General features: G+C 54.5%; 6 protein-coding genes across 6 annotated transcripts; 3 read left to right on the forward strand and 3 right to left on the reverse strand.

The window, feature by feature from the left end:
* Positions 1–62: 62 nt before the first annotated feature.
* Positions 63–1,688, reverse strand: A1O3_06622 (uncharacterized protein; the record flags this gene model as incomplete). The annotated part of the gene is made up of 1 exon (XM_007736740.1): positions 63–1,688. One exon carries the CDS (start codon positions 1,686–1,688, stop codon positions 63–65), a length of 1,626 nt encoding a protein of 541 aa, XP_007734930.1.
* Positions 1,689–2,412: 724 nt separating this feature from the next.
* Positions 2,413–5,667, forward strand: A1O3_06623 (uncharacterized protein; the record flags this gene model as incomplete). Its single annotated transcript, XM_007736741.1, has 1 exon — positions 2,413–5,667. One exon carries the CDS (start codon positions 2,413–2,415, stop codon positions 5,665–5,667), a length of 3,255 nt encoding a protein of 1,084 aa, XP_007734931.1.
* A 903-nt stretch (positions 5,668–6,570) lies between these two features.
* A1O3_06624 (uncharacterized protein) lies at positions 6,571–7,470 on the reverse strand (the record flags this gene model as incomplete). Its single annotated transcript, XM_007736742.1, has 1 exon — positions 6,571–7,470. The coding sequence occupies one exon, from the start codon at positions 7,468–7,470 to the stop codon at positions 6,571–6,573; it is 900 nt and encodes a 299-aa protein (XP_007734932.1).
* A 996-nt stretch (positions 7,471–8,466) lies between these two features.
* Positions 8,467–10,069, forward strand: A1O3_06625 (argininosuccinate lyase; the record flags this gene model as incomplete). The annotated part of the gene is made up of 3 exons (XM_007736743.1): positions 8,467–8,512; positions 8,600–9,480; positions 9,599–10,069. The coding sequence occupies 3 exons, from the start codon at positions 8,467–8,469 to the stop codon at positions 10,067–10,069; spliced, it is 1,398 nt and encodes a 465-aa protein (XP_007734933.1).
* A 1,011-nt stretch (positions 10,070–11,080) lies between these two features.
* A1O3_06626 (uncharacterized protein) lies at positions 11,081–12,535 on the forward strand (the record flags this gene model as incomplete). The annotated part of the gene is made up of 2 exons (XM_007736744.1): positions 11,081–12,373; positions 12,443–12,535. 2 exons carry the CDS (start codon positions 11,081–11,083, stop codon positions 12,533–12,535), a joined length of 1,386 nt encoding a protein of 461 aa, XP_007734934.1.
* A 3,944-nt stretch (positions 12,536–16,479) lies between these two features.
* On the reverse strand, positions 16,480–17,847 carry A1O3_06627 (uncharacterized protein; the record flags this gene model as incomplete). The annotated part of the gene is made up of 1 exon (XM_007736745.1): positions 16,480–17,847. The coding sequence occupies one exon, from the start codon at positions 17,845–17,847 to the stop codon at positions 16,480–16,482; it is 1,368 nt and encodes a 455-aa protein (XP_007734935.1).
* Positions 17,848–21,612: the final 3,765 nt, after the last annotated feature.

Here is a 21,612-nt window from a genome sequence, read left to right on the forward strand (position 1 = left end):
GAATCTACGTCGTGGGCATGTGTTCAGAAAGAAAGCAATAGCCTTCGTAGACAAGAAGACAACTACTCTTCTTCGCTCACTTCGCTCTCGTCATCTTGCGTGCCCATGCCAATGCCCAGCCCAATGCCATGAGCCGGGGCAGCCTGCTCCTCTTCTTCCTCCAGTGCAGCCTCGAGTGCCGCAGCAAGTAGGTCTTCGTCATCATCGTCATCGTCGTGCGCGGTGCCGGAGGTGGGGGCAGGAGGCGTCGGCGGTTCTTCATAATGTTGTTGACGACGGAGATCTTGCCTCTGGTCTTGGCTGGGAGCTTCATCGTTGTCATCCTCATCGTCCAGTCTTGACACATCGCCACTGTGAGGTAGACTAAGTCGCTTCTCACGAGGACTGCCAAGCTCGAATACCTCGACGTCGCCGTCCTCATCGGATGGCCCGCTGGAACTGGCATCAATGTCTTTCATCGTTACGTCCTTATCCTCGCGGCGCCCGTGCTCCCCAGCGGCAGGCCGGGATAGTGAGAGTGGCCTCCGGCGGTCATTGGAAGTGATGCCTCCGATCGGTGTCCCTGTGTGGCTGCGGAACATTTCAGGGTCCACTCTTCCGCGCCGCATCGGGCGGTCCTCTGGAGGCGGACTGCCCATGTCGATCTCCAAGCCGCCATCATCGTCGTTGATGATGATGTGCGGTGAGCTGCCGATGTTGGCGGATATGTTGCGCGTGTGACCTCTTCCGGGTGGGTGGTTCGGTCTGCGATTGCTGCTGTCTTGTTTATTGGCTGTGGATGATAGCTTCGTACTAGGACGTGATGACTCAACTGTCTCGTCGTCGTCCTCATCTGAGTCGGTTATGCGAGCCTTGCTTAATGGTTGTGAAGACGGTTTGAGGGCGTCGCGCTTGGCTGTGCTCTTTGGAGCCATCAGAGGGGTCGTAGTCCGGCTAGGATTACGTGTTGAGTGTTCGGTCTTCTTTTTCCGCTGTGCCGTTGGCTTGGACGTGTTCGGAGTCGGCTTGAACTGTGGAGTTGTTGCTGGAAAACGGCTTCCTGCAGGCACAGGAGTAGAAATGCCGCTAAGGGGTGTGCGGTTGCCAGGTTGTAGTGCAGATTTTTCAAGGCTCTCTCGCGCTTCGGCAAGGAAGTGACGATAATCGTAGGGGTTAGACGCATCAGGAGCCTCGTCCTCCGCTGCGGGTGACCTACTCCCGTCTCCCATCGTCGGTGCGGAATCTGTACTTTGAGGATGCCTTGTCGGTAGTTGGGGTAGATTGCGAGCGTCCTTGAATGAGTGGCCAGCACCGTTCTTGAGGTTCATGTCTAAGGATGTTGAAATGGCCTCAAGGACGAAGCAGGATTTGGACTTGTCGAATGCTAGGGCGAGCGAACTTGGTTGGTCTTCGGATTTCTCTGATTTGGACATATGTACTGCGCCCGTGTATTGGTAATCGTCATCGTCTTCTGGGCCTCTCGCTGGAATAAGAAGATGGTATTTATCCCCCGATTTTGTGAGCTTGCTCTCTCGAGGTCCAAAACCTGACTTTGGCTGCCAGTTGTAACGAATGTTCACGAGGGACTCGCGGGACCTGCCGTCGCCATGGGGTTTCAGGCTGCTTCCAAGGACGATAGGATAGTCAGCGGGGCGACGTGGATCGACCCAGCCAGACGGTCGCATCGGATGTAGACCTGGCGAAGCCATCCGATCCGAATCAACACGGTCGAACTCGTCACTCTGGATTGTTTGATACCTAGAATTAAGCAGATTAAACGTCTAAAAACAGCAGATTCATATAGACTAAGCGAGTGACTAGTAGATGCAAGAAGGTACAAGGTGGTGGTATGGAGTATGGAGTATGGACGTTGCAAGGTGAACAAAGTAGACTAAGTTAGGAGGAAGTAAGATGGGGATTGAGGACTCGAACAAAGGAAGGTGGAGGTCCGAGTCGTTGCTGGCCCGGGCACGTGGTTTGCGGGCTGCGGGCTGCAGGCTGCGGACTGTGTTTTAGCACACTGCAGGCTGGTTTGGGGGCGGAGCACCAATGTGATGAAGTGCAATCTTGGCATCATACACTCTGTACTACGGAGTATCCGTACATACTATGTGGTTATCCGCAACACTTCAGGGCTCGAGGGCCAGGCTGTACGAAATACAGGGATCCACTCCAAGGAGAGATTGTACTACTATCGAGTCAGTGGCTCGGTAAAACACAAAGGCCACATTTCTACGATCAAAGGATGCAAGTGCCGGATATAGGATAATACCTTTTCCATCCACTAACTTGTGCTCGGAACACTTGCCGCAACTGGTGCTCTATGTCTGTCCTAGGCCACCGGTGGGAGACTGTGCTGCCCGCTTTATCATATTCTCACCCTCCCACCCCGCGATCGGCAACATCGTTGAACTTCTTGGACGCGCCGGACAGATGCGAGCCCTCGAAATCAACGATCATGTCGCCGTCAAACATGATCCAAGCCTCTATGGCACTGTCCAGCGCACAAATACCGACTCCTACGACCCACTGGAAGATGAGCTAATCATCGCTCACACTGAAGTCCCGGCAGACGTTCTCAACGAATTCGTTGTCAAGGGCGTTCCCCCGGTGGGCTATGCCTTTGTTCAATTTGCCGATGAGGCTGCCGGGAGTTCACTGGTGAGCGAAGATGACCTGATCTTGCTGAGCCGTGTCTTCCAGATCGGGGATACAGTCAAGCGAGAAGGCAATCCTATGACTGGCGCAGTCGTCAATGTATCAGAATCCTACATCTTGGAGCCTATCCCGACCAACCAAGACTTCGCAAAGTGTCTAAACTTCGATCCTCTGGGGTCGAGCACGTGCTCGCCCGAGTGCGAATCTTTATTGCCTCCCCTGTTTTCTCATCCGAAGCCGCACACCTTGATTTACGACGTTCCAGCGCGGGAGGTCAAAAGAGCGCAGGATTTGATCAAAGATGACTACATAATTTTTGGAGAATGGCTGGGTGTAGCCGATGATGTGGAATACGATGTCGTGATTGTTCTTGACAACAGGTCGGTTGTGGTGGTCACGGGTTTGGAGGCCCTTCATATTCCAGTCCCGGACTATGGAAAGCCACTTGTCGCATTGCCAGAGCCGGACGGATTCAAAAGGCCTGATATTCTTGTCGCTACCCAAGGCTGGTCAAGCACAATCCCTGTTCAAATGCCACGGCCGGGGACCTTTGTCATCGTCGATCGGACCACCCTTCGAACTGGACGGTGGATAGATGGCTCCTACAACCCCAATTGCCCTGTGCATGGCTATGTGGTAGACATCCGCGCCCATCAATTCTCCGTCGACTGGGTGGAACGCAATCCCGCCCCGGTTTGGGATGAGAACCATAACAGGACACCGCCTCTTGACCTTTATCTTTATGATAGCATTCGAGACTACAGAGAACCACCTGGCCTGCGCCCGAAGAAGAACCTGTGTGTATATGATAGAGGGTTGATGCCATCCAGAACTGCACAGCAACAGGAATGCATACCCGGGCCTGAATCTGGAACTGTTCACCCATATTCGGAGACCACTCAGGATATATGTCCCGGGCAAGACATCGCAATTGGTGTCCATGTCAGGTTTCGAGATCCGATAGGCGCCGCAGTGAAGTACCAGGGAAATAAAGCGACAGGACATGGCAAGTTTGGTAGAATCCCGCCCGACATCTCCGGAGGTTGGGACGTGAACGAATTTAAAGTGGTCTACATCAAGCAACAGGCGACGGTGCTGTGGCAAGACGGCAGCATCACTACGACGGACTCGACTCTACTTGAAGAGTATGGCCTCTTTGAGGTAGAGCTCGCACCAACTGACATCGTATTGAAGCGAGAAGGCATGCGTCAGAGGCCGGTGGGATCGAGACGAAGCGCCAAAAACAGCTCCAAGGATTTTAACGAGATGACTTTTTTCGAGCGACCTCATGATCTTCTGCCTCAAAGTGTGGGTGTTGTCCAATCGGTCGATCCCGACGAAAGGGTTGCTCGCGTTCGCTGGTACAAAGAACCCAAGATTGAACTGCGTTCCTCGGGCCAAGTCATGGCTCCAAATTCACGATTTGGTCCAATCGGAGACCAGATTGAGGACGTTTCCTTGTACGAGATCATGTCTTTTCCTTGTCTTCAACGTCGAAGAAGAGATATGTGCATAATTGTTCCTCCTGGAGGAGTCCCGAAGAGGGCAGATCGTTCAGAGCGTTTAGAACCGCTCAAGTCGTTGGAGTGGAGCACACCATGGAGAACTGGGCCAAGATCGACTATACCTACGGAGACAGCGGTTGATGGAGGTTCTCACTTTTCATCTAAGCCGAATACGGACGCAAGAAAAAGAGTGGAAAACCCAATTGAGTGGATTGGTGAGATCGTTGCTACGGGGTTTGATGGTTCGGTAACCGTCCGGTTGGGTGCAGCTCGGCCGTGCCGGGACATTTGCATCGATTCCGATCACATCGGAGGTCTCATTGCAGATCGAGAAATGATGGACGACATAAATGACGACATGATGGATGTGGATTCATGGGCTGACGGTGTGTCCATTTTCTCTGACGAAGAAAGCGTTGAACCTATTTCAGAAAGCGTGGAGTACGAGGGCGGCCAACGGCTGGATGATGACAGCGGTGATGAGAACTGGGTGTCTGATGAAGACGAGGCATTCGCTGACGCTCACGAAGAGCTGCAAGACGGGGACACTGAGATGGTTGACGCAGTTGAGCAGCACAACGATGCACCGCCATCAACCAACTCGCGACGGTCTCTCCTCCAGCTCCAAGCTTTCTTGCCTACTGAAGCACCACCTCAGTTTCTTGTTCTTGACCGGCAGCCTCCGGCGGATCAATTTGGACTCCATTCAACTTCCACTGCAGGGGCGTCCCTGAAGCGCATCATGCGAGAACATCGGATATTGGCGACGTCGTTGCCAGTCGGAGAGATCTACCTACGAACGTATGAAAGTAGACTCGACCTGCTACGATGTTTGATTATCGGGCCGAAAGATACACCTTACGAGAATGCCCCTTTTTTGATCGATCTATACTTACCCGAGGGCTTCCCTGACGTGCCGCCCACCGCGCACTTCCATAGCTGGACAAGTGGGCTGGGACGGATCAATCCTAACCTGTATGAGGAAGGCAAGATCTGCTTGAGCCTGCTAGGGACATGGTCTGGGAAGAATGAGAGTGAATCGTGGAGCGAGAAGGCGACGCTACTCCAATTGCTGGTGTCCTTGCAGGGGCTGGTATTTGTCAAGTCGCCGTTCTACAACGAAGCCGGGTTCGAGGGGTACGAGCACGACAAGAAATACACGCGGGAGTCGGAGCAATACAGTGAAAAGGCATTCGTCATGGCGAGAGCCTTTGTCAAACACGCTATTTTACGGCCTCCCGGGGGCTTGGAAGATGTCCTCGCCTGGCTGTATCTGCCTCACAAGCCCACTGAACCGGAGAGTTCCTTGCTTGGGACTATTATTCACCGCAGCCAACAGTTAATCGCAAAGTCAGAGGAGGCCAGGCTGGCCGGGGACGAGCAGCTGCTGGACTCGGCGGGCGGCAAGGACAACGACACTCAAGTATTCCTGAGACCTCTCAGCCGAGGGGCCAGTGTCATGCTGAAGCGAACACTGGCGGAACTGCGGGAGCATCTAGACCAGTTGGGCATGGCGCGACTTTAGATGGATGATGTGTTCGGTTTTCATGATGTCTAATGAATTAACTGAATGATACCCGCTCGACCAGAATTTCGGACATTAGGAGAGGTGGACACGGATCCGACTCGACTCGGTCCCCAAGCGGACAGGAACCCCTGGATATTCGGATATCCAAGATAGAGACACTCCACGTTCTGTATTCCTGCCTCTCCATGGCCGAAGATCGCTTCGTTTTCCATGAAAAAGAGTAGAGTTCCCTGTTTTGTTTTCAGAAATCAATTCCTACCTCTCGCCGCTCGGGCATGCTCGACACGATCAGACGAGCTTCCCGGAGCAGACGTTAGACGTCTGCTCTATTCCGTAACTACATGGACTTGTCATGGACTTGTACTCGGTCATCTGTGTCCGAGGGTCTAGCGAAGTAGAGTAAAAGTAGTAACATTGCTGCCCTAGGGGTCTGTCGGAACCGATCGTAAGGGTACATTACAACACTAGAAAAGAACAATAGAAAGGGTGCATTGCAACACTGGAAAATTACAATAGTAGTGGTACATTGCAACACTGGAAAAGAAAAGACCGAGTCTGACAAAGAACAATTTCTGAAAGCAAAAAAACAAACAACAGCCTCAGCCCTAGCCTTCACTCAGCCTTGCTCCAACATGCGGACGAGACTGAGCACCATCAGCCCAATAGACAAGCAGCAGTAGTGCCTTCCTTTGACCTAGAGTCCAACCAATAGTGCCTTTCACCTAGAGTCCAACCAATAGTAGTGCCTTTGGCCTAGAGTCTGAACGGAACGTAGGCTCAATGGGTCACGCAAAGCCTGCTAAGGAACCCCTCGAAATGGAAAATAGACAGCCTGCTAGAAGAAATCCTCAAAATGGAACATAGAATAAGAAAACAATAGCACATCAGAAACCGGCCCGCTCAAATTCCGCGCTTGTCATCGAGCGAACTCCTCCAGGCACTTTCGGAGCGAGTGTCGTAAAAGTCAAAGTTGGACCTGTCGGGACTGGCAATCTTGTGGAACTCTCGCAGATGGTCGTCCAGCCTGCCTTGGCAGTCAAATTTATCTTGACAGTGGGAGCATAGATTGTGTCCGCCGTTGAAATGCGCCTCTCTCTCGCGCTGTGAAGAGAACGAGGCGAAGCAATAGCTGCACCTGCCCATATGGGAGGAGGGTTGTTCGCCAGTCAAGGGGGGAAGGTCGACATCGCCGCCATGGTATAGTACCATGGACAAAGCGTGGTCGAGCAACCTGATCTCACGGGCCGTTGGGTTGTAAATGTCGACGCCGACGCCGACGCCGGTATTCTCTATTGGGCTGATGGATGCTTTCCTGAAGGTGGATTGGCCCAGCACAGTGGCTGCGCTACTCGATGTGAATCTCACGGTGGCGCCATGCTTTCGAAGAAGGAAGCAATACTCGTAGATCGGGACAATGGGGCTTTGTGGGAGGCTTGTGGGCGAGCGATGTTTGTCGGCCGACGGGCCTGTAGCGGATTCTGGAGGGAGGCGCTCAGCTCGACGATCCGGCTTACTTCCATGTCGGGGCATGTCTAGGCCTGAGTCTTTTGGTGACATTGCTGGCTCGCTATAGTGTCCAAAGAGGTCCTCGTCCTCTGGAGCTGTCGGTATGGCGTCTGAGTCGCGTAGAGAATACAAGCCGTCGCGCCGATAATCAGACAATGACTTTGCGCTGCTTGGTGTCTTTCTTCCTCGAGTGCTCGACGGCGGCTTGTCTGAGTGCTGCGCTCTGTATGTCGGAGTCGGGCTGCTACGTCGACTTCTTGTAACTTTCTGCACGCCTGGGAAGAAGGTGGGCATTGGGAAATGGGCATTGGGCATCGGCTCAACTTTGTAAGAGATGAAGGGATGGACACATCGAGTGGGAGCCAATGAAGGCAGCTATATGCCAAACACGAAGGACCGTTCTTTGCATACATATCCTCAATGATTCTACCACCGGTCAATAGTGGGCTGGAGGTCGAGCGTGGCCCGACTACTTAGTAGCGTGGTTGAGGCTGTGCTCTTCACAAGGCAAGGTTGAATCGCTGGTCAAGCGCAAGGAAGACTGAGTGGCCACCCTGCTGCTCTGGTGCCCTGGTCTCCCGTCACCTTGTTGCCTGATCGCCTGATTGCCTGATTGCCTGATTGCCTGGTTCGCTTTGTTGCCTCACCTACCAATAGAGACGCGTCTGCAACGACACTAGACGACAACATGATGCGGGCGCAGGGAAGATAACAAACTCACATTTGGCTGACCCTTGGCGCTGGGCTGACTCCGCGACGACAGCCTCAGCCTCACCATCAGGGCGTCGAGTGTGGCGATGGGGCGATGGGAGCCATGGGAGCCATGGGAGCCATGCCCTAATTGACTGTTCCGAGCAAGGAGTGTAAGGGCGGAAGAGATCCGGGGGGGGGAAGAAACAGCATCAGAACAATCCTACTTAGTACTCAGTCGCACGTTGAGATGGATACGACGAGGTCGACTCGAAGAAGCTGAAGCTGTTTCAAAAGACACGGTCAGACTCACAATATCCGTTATCCGTGGCCGTAGTCCGTATGTGGTTAGTCTGTTAGATAAGGATAAGCACCGTACAATCTTTTCGCTGTGACGCATCTCTGGACCAGGGCAGAAAAAATTGTAGACTGGCCAGCCCATTGAAAGGCGTGACCAGAGAAAAAAGACAACCCCCGGGTCCAGGTCTCAGCAAAAGAAATACTGTGCTCTATATACGCGAGTAACCGTCCACGTCCCCGTCCACGATCGAGTTCGGTACACTTTTCAAGCTACAAATCGCCGTTTCCAGAGTCTCCAGTATGGCCAATCCCGCTCCCACCCTCCTCTGGGGTGGACGTTTCACCGGTAAGGAGCAGCCTGCGAACCACACTGTGGCACACCCTAGTGTGATACGAAGCAATGCTTGCTAACCTTTGCACTCCTGCGGCACAGGTGCAATCGACGATCTTATGTTTAAATTCAACGAGTCCCTCACCTTCGACCGAGCTCTTTGCAAGGCCGACGTCCAGGGCTCTATCGCCTTTGCCAAGGGCCTAAACCAGCTGCGTATCCTCACCGACGACGAGCTGAATCAGATCGTGTCGGGCTTGAAGAAAGTGGAACAGGAATGGGAAGAAGGGACATTCGCCATCGACCCCAAGTCCGATGAAGACATACACACGGCAAACGAGCGTCGGCTCGGAGAGTTGATCGGCTCCCAGATCGCAGGCAAGCTCCATACTGGGCGCTCCCGCAATGAGCAGATTGCGACCGACATGCGTCTGTGGGCTCGAGACCAGCTCGCCGCGCTCGCGCTATCCCTGAAGGGCGTGCTGCAAGTCTGCGCGACCCAGGCCAAATCCTCCCTCCCTATCTTGATGCCCGGCTACACCCACCTACAGCGCGCACAGCCGGTCCGCTTCTCGCACTGGCTGCTCGGCCACGCGACCTTCATCCTGGGTGATCTCCAGCGGCTGGAGGGGGTTCAAGAAAGAGTCTCGTGCTGTCCCTTGGGCGTTGGTGCGCTGGCCGGGAACCCGTTCGGCATCGACCGCGACTTTCTTGCCCGCGAGCTCGGCTTCTCGTCGGTCCACCAGAACAGCCTGGCCGCCGTGGCCGACCGGGACTTTGTGGTCGAGATCCTGCAATGGGCCAGTTTATTGATGGTGCATCTGAGCCGGCTCAGTGAAGACCTGATTCTCTTCTCGACGGCCGAGTTTGGCTTCGTCCGAGTCGCCGATGCGTATAGCACCGGCAGCAGCCTGATGCCACAGAAGAAGAACCCGGACAGTCTGGAGTTGATCCGCGGCAAAGCTGGGAGGGTCCTTGGACAGGTGAGTTTCTTGCTCCGTCTCCGTCCTCTTGGTTTCCACTCTCTAGCCTCCAATCAGGTTTTACTTTTAGAGGCGTGCATCCTATCATTTTATCTGTACTGACTGACTCCATACTCAGGCGACCGGCTTTCTGGCCACACTTAAGAGTCTCCCGACTTCCTACAACAAGGATCTCCAGGAGTCCGTGGAGCCGCTGCTAGACTGCGTCAAAACAGTGTCGCAATGCCTGACCATCACCCAGGGCGTTCTCGGCTCGCTCGAGATCTTCGGCGACAAGATGAAGGCCGCGCTGACGGCCGACATGCTAGCGACCGATGTTGCCGACTACCTGGTCGTCAAGGGCGTTCCGTTCCGACAGACGCACCACATCGCGGGCGCGATCGTGCGCAGAGCAGAGGAGCTTGGGGTGTCGATCGCCGAGCTGCCCCTCGAGGATCTCAAGCAGATCTCGCCGCTCTTCGAGGCCGACGTGGTCCAAGTCTTTGATTTTGAGCGGAGTGTCGAGAAGAGGTCGACCAAGGGCGGCACGAGTCGGAGTTCGGTGCTGGCGCAGATCGAGTCGATTGAAGCTCTGGTCTCGAAGCCTTGATGAGGTTGCCGGAAGTTGTTGAAAAGCTTCGCCCACCCACAACCTCTCTGTCTCCTGCTGCATGTGCATGAGTCCAGGGGCTATGCTGCCATTAAGAAACTCTCTGTGTCCTGCTCCCTGTGCATGAGTCCAGGAATTATGATGCCATTAAGAAACGCTCTGTCTCCTGCTCCCTGTGCACAAGTCCAGGAGTTATGATGCCATTAAAGAACGCTGTACCCATTACAGGCCACACACGAATTACAATAACGTCCAACGTCCAATGTCCAACATCCTCTGTAGGCCCTAATCGAAGTGGCAATCGATCGCATCACGTGAACACCGCACCGAGGATTGCGATAGCGAGCGCTCTAATAAGGCCTTGCCATTCCTCCGTACAACCACAGGATCACGTCCTGACGCCCCTATCACGTGACAATCGGCTTTGGCCCGAGCATGGCCGGCCACGCCCCCGACTTTTCCGCCTCACTGTTTCTTCCCTCATCCACCGTGCTTCGCTCCTCAACCACCAACCAACCATCACAAAATATTGCCCCCCCAGCTCCATCTCCACACCCTTTGCCTGTACGTCGTTCGGTGTGTCTCCCGACCCAGAGCCGGTGGCGGTTCGGCGGACAGCCAACCCTGACTCCAGACGTCGAAATGGACGCGAAGCCGAAGCCATAATATTATAGATATCGAGTACTGTCCCTGTCCCTGCTGTCCCCTTTTATTTTTGTGAACAGGGTTCCCTGTCGATCCGGTTCTGTTCTATCAAAAAGTTTCATCCATCGCTTCGTTGGACACTCTATCACTATCAGTGGCTTGTTCACTCTTCAGAGAAAGCCTTGCTTGACTAGCCAAGCCAGTCTTGCTGTCCGATCGTAGGAGCCGCTCGCTTGCTTGTTGATTGGCAGCTCGAAGACGGAGTATATATATTAAAAGCATACATACTCCAGTCGACATCCAACCTCAAATCATTTGCGTCGACCTCTCGATCTCCCTTCATCAACCGCACGGCCGAAAGCGGAAATGGCCGTCATGTCTTCTTCCAATTCTCTCCCGCAGGTGGGCTTCATCGGTCTCGGAGCCATGGGCTTCGCCATGTCCACGCATCTCGTAAGGGCCGGCTTCCCGGTCCGTGGGTATGATATCTACGGACCGACCTTGGATCGATGGCAGACCACCTGCAACGAGATCCCCAATTCGAGGGCAACCGTTGCAAAGTCCCCGGCGGAAGCGGTCAAGGATGTTCCTGTGGTATGTCTCATGGTGGCGAACCATCACCACGTGCACTCCGCGCTTTTCGACGACAAGGTCGGGGCTGTACATGCCTTACCTAAGGACTGCACCGTCATCATCCACGCCACGATCCCGCCCACAGAACCGTTGTCGGTGCGGTCGAGATTGACGGACGAGTTTAAGCGGCCGGATGTCAAGTTGATCGATGCCCCTGTTTCCGGAGGAGTGGCTCGGTCGATCAACGGCACCTTGACCATCATGGCATCATCCGATGACCCAGCCATCCTCCAGCAGCCAGTGGCAAAGATCTTTCTCGAGAACCTCACCACCAAAGGGAAAACTCTGTTCATCATCCCCGGCACTCTCGGTGCCGGCCAATCAGCTAAGGCGCTGAACCAAGTCATGGCCGGCATCCATATCCCTTCCGCTTCGGAAATCTTTGGTCTGGCAGCCATCAACGGCCTCGACACGAAAAAGTTCTACGACTTTCTCGTCACCAAAGACTCAACAGGCAAATTGCCGCCCGGGTGGAGTTGGATGTTCGACAACCGGGGACCGAGGATTTTAAGTACCGACCCGCCGCTGGCGTCAGCCACCGCCATCATCAACAAGGACGTTGGGATCATCCAGGACGAGGAGGCAAGGCTGGGAGCCGAGCTGCCCTTGCTCAACAAAGCAAGTGAGGTTCTGAAAGCCGTCATGAAAACCCATGCCGGTGCGGACGATAGCTGCATTGCACAGTGGTACCTGGGCTTTGACTCGGATCGATCGAATCTCGTGGTCGAACGTGCTGGAAACCCCACAGTCGCCGCTGAGCAGCAAGACGCCCTGATCCGAAAGGTGGCAACCGCGCACGCCGTCATTCACCTTATTTCAGCTTATGAGACCATCACATTCGCCAAAGCTCTGGACCTCATGCACCCGAATCAAAGGAAGCAGTGGTATAGTCTGATCGCTGGTGCCGCGGGCGGCACCACCATCTTTTCCGAGGTGATTCCGCGCGCCTTCGACGATCCAGATGGCGTGGATGCCGCATTCAAGAAATTCGCAAAGGAGAGGTTCGCAGATGCCCTAGACAACACAGTAAGTCCGCCTCTTCCAGAGTTTCCCCCTCCAGCTACGATGGCTTTGTTTTGTAACAATCATCTCTAGGTCTCTCTCATCAACTATGCAAAGAGCCAGAATTACCAACCTGTGCTACTCGAAGCGGCGACTGAAAAGTTGAGAACGTTTTTGAGTCAGTGAAGGTCCGTCCAGTGTTTGCGGTGTTCACTATTGGAGAAGCAGTGTCTGGCGCTCCTGAAGAAAGCGACGGCTTTGGTACCTTACAGTTTTGTGGAACGGGACCTGGCTCCTGTCAGGCTACATAGCACAATATACCCAACCATATTGAGATGCACTTACACTTACCTGTCAGGAAGACTGACCTGACCAAGGGCAAAGAATCATTCCATCGTAGCGTGACAGCCCTCTTGGTCTCTCTCTCCTAGGCGTTGCAGCAGTACTCGCCTGGTTATCCTCATGTTCCGAACCCAAACACGGATCCAAGGACACTCCCCGATGGATTGGCATAGTTCGTTGTACGCCTGTGGCTTCATGGAGGTCCCGGGCAGCGATGGCTCCCATAGGATAGAGGCCCCAGTCAGGTGGTACTGAGGATCAGCGGAGGAGACTGGGTTGGTCTTCAGTTCAATTGTGTTCCGTGATTCTCAGCTGCTAAACCGTGTCGAAGGGGATACAAAGCTGCGTAGGTCACCTATGTATATGGTCTGGAAATCGTGTCAAAGTGCAGCTGGCTGAATCGTACCTTGCGTTGTCAATCTCGTTGCGCGTCTATGCTCTTGGCGGACTTGCACCACTTTTCGATCGGCCCCCAGCCTCCCACAAAGCTGTTTCCCGCGTAGTGTCAAACGGTTAATCGGGGCTACCCAGCAAGAGACATGCCCATCACAGCGCAGAGAGTAAAGGGACTCATTGGCCAGGGACATTGCCCATGTTGCCAATTATGTGGTGGTGGAGTGGCTGGGGTGCTCCGCAGAAAGTGGATCTGCACGTCGGTAGATGTTCAGCTATACTCAGCTGCGATGACTCGAGCTGGCTTTGGCCCGTTTCAGGGGTTGTCAGCCTCACAGGTACTCCCGGGCTCACTGCCCAATACGTGGTGGACGTGGACTTCCTGTCCTTCGTCTAGCCGTAGCCGGTAATTTGACACTGTCTGCGGTCTGGTAGGTTTGCAAAGGGGCATGCGGGCGATAGTGTCTTATGATTGTCCACATCATTAGAGAGTCACTCCGTCGTCAACTTGAAGAATAACTCGGTGGCGGATCTTCTTACCCCCGTGTCCAGGTGTAAGCCACCTTAGGGTCAGCGGTCCTTCACGGCTGCTATGGGGAGAGGCCTGTAGTTTGCAATGAGCGTCGTGGAGCGAACAACTGTGCCCACAGCATACGATTCGCCGTGCTCCTCGGTGTGCTTATTGGGTAGGGGCCGAAAGTGCTCTTCGGGTCTGATTGAGCAATAACCCTGGGTAATTCCGATGTCACTGAGTGATCACGTAAATCCTGGCCAATCGTACATCTCAACGCCTGGAAAGCAGGGCTTCTGGTCCGTGCTCCTTATTTCTTCCTCGAACCCATAAAGCCAGTGCGCCGCGAATCTGTAGATTCTTGAGCCTGCATTGCTGATCCTGGGGTCTCCTCAGTCAGCTAGAACCGCCCCGCTCTGACGAGGCTTGCTCCGAGTGGCTCTTCCCGAGAGATCTCACATCTTCCGAGGAATGGATAACTGGTAAGAGATCTCAAGCGACCCGAGCACTGCAAGGATCCCCTCACCCCTAGTGGGGATGTTCGGGTGTGGATATGTCGGATTGTAGACTTGACGACATTCGCAGGAATCCTTGACCATGTCATTCGTTAGGGCCATTACCACGCCTCCTTCGTTCACAGTGGACGGCGGGACGTCCTGATCCTTAACCTGAAAATGGCACACCAAGGTCTCAATTGTTCTTGTACGCCGACAGGCTCTGCGAAAATCCAGTCCCCAAGTTCGAACTTGCCGAACATCAATCCTTGACTGTGTATGTAATAAAGATCAGAGATTTTGGCATGGGGATAAGAGGCCTTCATGCTGACCACTGCCAGAGACTTGGTTGCATTGTCGTCTGAGAACTGGGGATTGCGAATTCTGGCCGTACCAGGGTCCCCGGGTCCCTGGATCCCTGGAAGAGAAGGGCATCGCTAGATATTCCAATACTGTACGCAGTGTACTTTCTCCTTGGAGTGTTACACAGCCAACAAGTTTGTATATTAAGGCGCTGTTCCAAGTCAGCCTGGCGGACGTCGTTCTTTTTGGTCCTGGTATGTCCCACCCAAGATGATTCACAATCATCCTCTAGAAAGACCGCGCTCCAAAGGAAGGGAAAGGGGCTGGTTACCTGGCTTGCAGGTGTAGAGGACAGACCGGCCGTGGATTTGAAAGGCATGAATCACCGGCATGGGCGAAATGAGAGGTGAGACTTCGTGGTTTCAGCTGAGCGAAGCACCCGATCGGTTCAGCTTCACAGGTCAGAACGGCCGACCGGCGGGATCTCGTCTGTTTGACGCATGTTGTGTGGAAGAACCGTCCAGGACCGAGCCAACTGAGGCAAACAACCACTGCGAAGGCTTCTCACAGCTCTGGAGGCACACAAACTGCTCAAAGCCAGAGGTGCAGGGAGAGATGGGCGCAGGCGGGGTGCGGGCATGACGACCTGATTGGTGTCCAGCCCGCAGCCTTAACCCGATATCCGAGCTTCGGCTTGGCATCAAAAGTACATGCTTGTACTAGTACGTGTATGGAACAGCAGTCACGTGAAACTGTGGCTGTGGCTGTCTCTGTCGTGTTTGGGAGAATGTTTCAGTGTTTCAGCCAAGCAAACACGAAATGAAGAGAGAAAAGGCGCATGTTGCACAACATGCTCAATGCACGTTTCATCATTCGATGGTGGCACATATCTCCTCCATCCAGCGCCAAACAGAAACAGAACGAAGATATGCGTCTAGCCGGAAGCTGCCAGTCTCCCGAAAGCTTTCGCATCATAATTGTGCCCGGTACCAATTTCTACCGTTGAGGCAATACTGAACGCCCTGCAATTCCGCCGCCCATGGATCCACCATCAGGCGTGGGCTTGAGCATTGAGAAATTGCAGCGGCCCGATGCGCAATCACAAAACACTTGGACCATGCGTTCCAGGACTCCAGATGCGGCAATCCTGTCACCATGTTAACGGAGCCACAGACCGTGTCCAGTGCGGCTGTCATGTTTCAGGTTGCTGGGGCTGGCTGCCTGTGGCTTGTGCCCGACATGGGCTCGCGATCCAATTTCCACCGCTTCTCCACGACCCCAGTCCTTCAAGTTTCAGGTGCTCACTGTCGCCGGCGCAACTTCCGCGTCGATGTAGCCATCATCTCGGGAATGATCCCACGGGTCCAGCTTCGGCTACGGGCGGCCGTATCCATCCACTTGTTACATTCAAACATGTCTAACATAATATCTCAGCTGACTGGACTGTGACCTGTGATTGACAGAAAAGCCGAGCTCGAAGCCCAGAATGCGCCTTTGCCGATGCGGCCTCCACCCCCTGCACAACTTGTCCACCTTGACCTGAAGCATAATGAGCAAGCTTGCGCTGTTGCAATCTCTTTTACATTCCCCGCCAGGGTTTGGCTTTCTTCTCCAGCACAGTGGCCTTGCAATATCGTAAGCGACATTTGACCATCACCCATGGTGAACCATCTCGTAAGAACAATCAAAGGACATACCGAGCATTTTCAGATCAGAATCCAGTCGGGAGCACGGCACGACATGTCTTACGTTGGCCAGCAACCGCCCTTGAATCGAAAGTAGGCATCCAAAGAGTCCCTGTCCGAACTTCCAAACCGAAAGTGAAATTGTAGCTAGGATACATAGAGAATATCAAGCATCCGTGTGAATAATAGCTCTGCCCGGCGAGCATCGGGAAAATGAACCACCATCGACATGCCACGAGATCTTGCAATCAAGATATTGGTAAGCGTCAGCCCACCTACACAGAACTCTGTACCCTGTATGTCACGGAATTGAAAAAATATCCACCCACTTGTCTCTGCTCTTTTGTCCTGTAGCCAAATTGGTCGAGATTCATCTCCGAACGATCCTAGCACCAGTAAGCCTTACCGCGTTTCAGCTTTGAACGCCTCATAACGAAACGGGTGGTCCTCGCTTGATCCACTTGGAGAAGAGCCGGTTAACCGCCTTCTTGGGCCGGGCCCCGCGCCACTGAGTTCATCCCTGCGTTGTTGACGACTACTCGGGCGTGCGATGTGACGACCGCCCGCATCAAGCTCGCGGGATGAGGCATCACTGTTTTGACGGGAGTGTCGTGTAGGTCGACTGGCATGGCCTGGCGACGTTTCTCGCTCGCGCGACGAGCGGAGAGACATGGGTTGTGATGGGTCGGTCGGTTGAGACGTGGGAGGCGCGGGTACTGCTTGACCCCCGGCTGCCTTGCGTTTCTTCGGCGAACTCTGGTATTCTGACCGTAGATGTGAGCTGGCATTTTGGGAAAAGGGTGACCCTTGGTTGCTTTTGCCCGATGGGGTAGGAGGCTGGTTTCCTCCTGAAGACTGGTTGGGAGGCGTCCAGTGGTGGAAGAATAGACCCGGACCCGAGGATTGTTCGGATGAAGCGGTCTGTGGCTGCGGCACTGACTGTCGACTGGCCTGACTCGTCGTAGAACTAGGAACGAACTCGGTAGTGTTCAAGCGTTGAAGTACAGACGATGGAGGCTGCGGACCAGAAATCGAATTGCGATCTTGACGCGAGGGTTGCGCCGGCGGTGCGGCGAGTGGTGCTTGCAGAGGCTGTTGTCCTCCGTAAGGATTGGGAGGAATCATTCGACTATCCCGATGCAGATTGGGTGACTGTTGCTGTTGCTGTTGCTGTAGTTGCTGCTGCTGCTGCTGCTGTAGTTGCTGCTGTTGAGCCTGAATCTGCTGTTGCTGCTGTTGGCTATGGATAGTGAGACTGGCCATATATTGCTGAGCCCACTCCACAGTATGAGGAGGAAGGGTTCCTCCTCCAATGCCGGCAAAGATAAGAGGAACCATTGGAGGAGGGATGCCGCCCTGGAGAGATTCCCGCAACATGCTCTGCTCAATGCGCCGTTGGTCGAGACGCAAGGTCTCCTGGCGAGTTCTCTCCTCCTCTTGCTTCCGCCGATCTTCCTCGGCCTTAGCATGAAGCCAACTCCGCATTGATTCATCCTGACCGGCCCATTGCGATGGAGGAGCAGGCAACTGGCCGAGGGGCAGGGGAGCAGAGGAATGACCACGATCTGGGGGAGGAAGACTAAGACCAGCAGGTAGGGGCAAACCTCGGTGGGAGTTGTTCATCTTCGAGTCCTCGAATAAGGACAACAGGTTGCGAGGAGACTCGGGAGGAGAGATTCTCGAGGGGGCGGGCTTGTTGTAGTTTGAATAGGCATGAGGCGGTTGGATGTCGTTCTGCATGGGGTTAGGAGGAGCTAGAGCTAATAACATGGAGGCGGTTGTCGAGTGGTCGATGGGAGCAACGGAGTGGTATGCTGTAGTAGAACATGCAGAACAAGTGCCTGTGCTTGACGGTTTCTCTGTCCAGGACCGACTCGGGCCCGGTTGGACGTTGTATATAGCCAGCCCTGGGAGAGTCCAAAGGCAGAGTTGATTGAGGGATGCTGTCAGTGGCGTGCCGTCCGGAGGTTATGATGGGATTAGGCTCTGACAGTTCCAGGCCAAAGAAGGTCTGAGTGTTGCAGGATGGAGAACGAGCCAGGTAGTTTCTGATTTGGAGCGAGGACCGGGCGTTTAGTACGGCCGGGGTCTGGACTGTGGCTTTTTCCCAGATCTCCAGTAAACGAGATGAACCCCGTCGAGTCGACAAGAAGGTGATCAGGCGAGGGTCCCGACAGCAGCCTGTGAACAATCCTGTAGGCCGGATCGAGGTCGTGTGGAGGGGTAGGTTAGGATGATGTTGAGCCGGATCTGGGTGGATGTGAGGCAGGGACGAAAGTATGGCCAGGATCACAGCCACCAACCCAGGGCAGGGTCCTTTTTTTGACGAAGTCACTGATAGACCCAAGTGGATCGGGGGATGGAAAGAGGTCAAGCGTGAACCAAGAACAGGTAGGGGTCGACTAGGTCCCTTAAGAGCGTTTCATGGAGGAATGAGGCAAGTTGGATTTGTTGATGTCCACGCTGGGAGGGTGGAGGCGGCCTCTGCGGATGACGGCGGTGGGTGGGCTGGGTGGCACGGGCTTTACGGCGAGAGGCGCGGAGAGAGACAGGGCCGGAGCAACAGAAGAGAGCAGCAAGGACCGGGGGTGGATAGGGTAGGGTATGTGAGGTGGTGACAGACTTGCAGTAGTTGGGAAGCGTAGAGGATGGACACGATGGAGGTGACGGTGGTAGGTCCAAGAGCGTATCAAGCAAGACGAAGCGGGACAGCCGCCGTCACTGGGAACCTAACTATCAAACCTGGGATCAGACGAGAGCGGAACGAAGAATACGAATACCACGTTGTGGATGGTGGCAGAGAGTAGTCGCACATAGTGCTTCAACCAGGCCTATAACTTCCAGGCACAGTGAATGGCCGGTGCGGTACCCGCCTGGTTGATAGATTTCAAGTTCCCTCCTGCGGATCATCTGGCACAAAATACACGCTTCAGGCTTGAGGCTTGAGGCTTGGCTGGGGGGTGCAGGCCCCAGGGCACGGTGCAGTGCGAAGGACCAACCTGACGCTCAGCTCAGCTCAGCCCAGCACGCGGTCAGGTACCAGGAAATACGGTATCTGTCCTGCCAGTACGCCTGCGTTACAATCTTACCTAGTACCTGTCCTAGTGCGTTGGTACTAGGTAATTTTCCGAGAGCATGCGCCCAGGAGCATGCGCCCAGAAACTCCCAGGCCTAGTTGGGAATGCTATACGGAGCACGGAGTACTACGACTATTACTATTACGACGCGGAGGGCGCAATCGACTGTAATTGACGCGGTTACACTGACCTGGAACTGGACAGAGCCGTTGGCACGCCGGACCTGACCGTCGTCATCGCGTCCTGCCACCGGAAGGGCTTGGAGAACGACCAGAAAGTCAACTGCGTTGGGCAGGACGCAGGGTCGCAAAGTCACTGCCAGAATGGAGCCAGTTGCAAGGTTCAGGGGACCACGAAGCTGCAGAGACACCGAGATGGTCAATGCCACCAAAAATGACTTAATTGATATGAATGGTGATACTTCTCTAGTCGGTCTGTCAACAATAAGTCGGTCAGCAGTAGGCACCTCGCCGTCGCAAGGATCAGACTGCGGCCGCTTTTCCATCCTGCTGGGGCTCAGGCTTCTGTCCTCGCATCTTTGTGTCACCCTCGGCGGACCAGACAGGCCCGACACCGCGCCACCTATCATCACCCTCCCCATCTCACCCCTTCAGGCTTCTGCTCCCGTTCTGCTTCGAGAAGTCTTCTGCCCGCCTCTCAATCGAGATCCATCTCGGTTCACGGCAATCCCGAAACAGAAATGACTCAACGAACCCACTTTCCTCCTTCGGCGGTACCCAAGAAGGAAAAGGATCAAGAGAGGGAACAAGAGAAGACTACGGCTACAAGATGCACTTCATTACTTCCGTCGCAGGCGTTGGCCGTCCAAAGCGGTCCGTTGGAGCTTCCACCTGTCCCAAAACGTGCTCCGTGCACGGCCAGCTATTGCACAATCGAGCCCACAAAGGACAAAGATCAGCCTTCTCGATTGCGCTTGTTTCGTGGCGCTGCCCCGGCCTCGTGGCATCGAATCGTTCCTCGGCTCCCAGCACCGTTTCTCTCTCATCGATTGGGAAACAATAGTGTTATGGATCACCCTTAACCCACTGGGGAATTTGCTGATAGAACCAGCTTGCAAGCGACCACGACCAGCCCGACTCACGCGCGTCGGGGGCCCAATGCCTCCTAGTAGCCTGGCACCACAGCTTTAAGTCCGTACACTCACAAGAGCACAAGAGGATTTGGTTTGTCAGGCCGCTCTTCTTCCAGGCCCTTCTCTCGCCCAACATACCCGTCCGAGGGATGAACTGGACGATCGCGATGCCTATGACGGGCCCCGAGGCGTGCTGCGCCTCACCCAAGATGCCCATCTTCTCTCCATTGGGCTTATTGACACCAGCCTCCGGACATGGCATCCCTGCCTAAAAAGCACGTTGCCCGCGCCCCTCACATGGCATCCACCCTTTGTCCCTCCCTAGCATGGCAAACTCATGGCACCCCTGATGCCACGAGCGTGGCCTCCGAACCGTCGATCTTTTGCCTTTCTTGGTCAAACTCGGAACGTCGGCTTCCTGGTTTGGTTTACCCTGTGTCGGTCAGCGGATTGAGTGTGTAAGCATTGCCCGGGAATGCTTGATAGGAATGCATATACTGTATCTTCCCTACTCTGCCGTCTTGACGTGCTCTGGTCGGGGTCCGGCTCCCGATTGCATGTTGTCTAGAAGGTTGCCTCTCATCCAAGGGGAGCTGCCGATTATTCCCAACCCAGCCCTGGGAACAGCATACTAACCATCACATTCAATGGATGCCTCTTAGGCGATCAAGTCTCCAGATACGGCCGTTCGCCTGGCGAGGTAGGTCTGTTTCTCGACACGGGAAACAACATGATCAGAAACAAGGGCGCCCTGGCAGTCGGCTCCATCCTCCGGTTGCATCACAGAGTTGATCGGCGCGTGTGGCATTTCCTAGGCCAGTGACGCCGTCACCCGAGGGTCTGTAACCAAGTTCGGATACTTCATATCATTACATCTTCTCCAGGCCGAAGCTACCACAGTGCAGTGTGTAGCATTCAGTCCCTGGAATTCTATGATTCTGTCCCGTCGCTACCGCAACTTCCTTCTGTATCATGGAGACCTGTCACCACATCGCTCGAGCCTGTAGCAGCTCCCAGCCAGCCTGCAGCATCTGCCACAGGCGTCCAGTAAAACGTGCTAGTCCAGTATCAAACCTACAATTCATTGCGTGCATAAACCATGGCACTAGGATTGCGCTTTCCACGTGCCACAATGCGAAACACTGGACGGGAAAGCTTTGGTCACCAAGCACGCACATTCCTTCTTGGATACGGAGGAAGATCCTCGGCCGTGTTGGGAGGGACCACGGGCCTTGGTGTTACCAAAGGGGCCGAAATTGCCAGACTGGAGGCCCGAGCAGCTGAGCTGAGTTGGCAGATTGTTAAATTATTGCATCAGGGCAACGGCGCAGGTCGCATTCGAATTCGATCGGCGACACCAGCGCA

The sequence above is a fragment of the Capronia epimyces genome (assembly GCF_000585565.1).
Source record: "Capronia epimyces CBS 606.96 chromosome Unknown aczIQ-supercont1.5, whole genome shotgun sequence".
Taxonomy (NCBI): domain Eukaryota; kingdom Fungi; phylum Ascomycota; class Eurotiomycetes; order Chaetothyriales; family Herpotrichiellaceae; genus Capronia; species Capronia epimyces.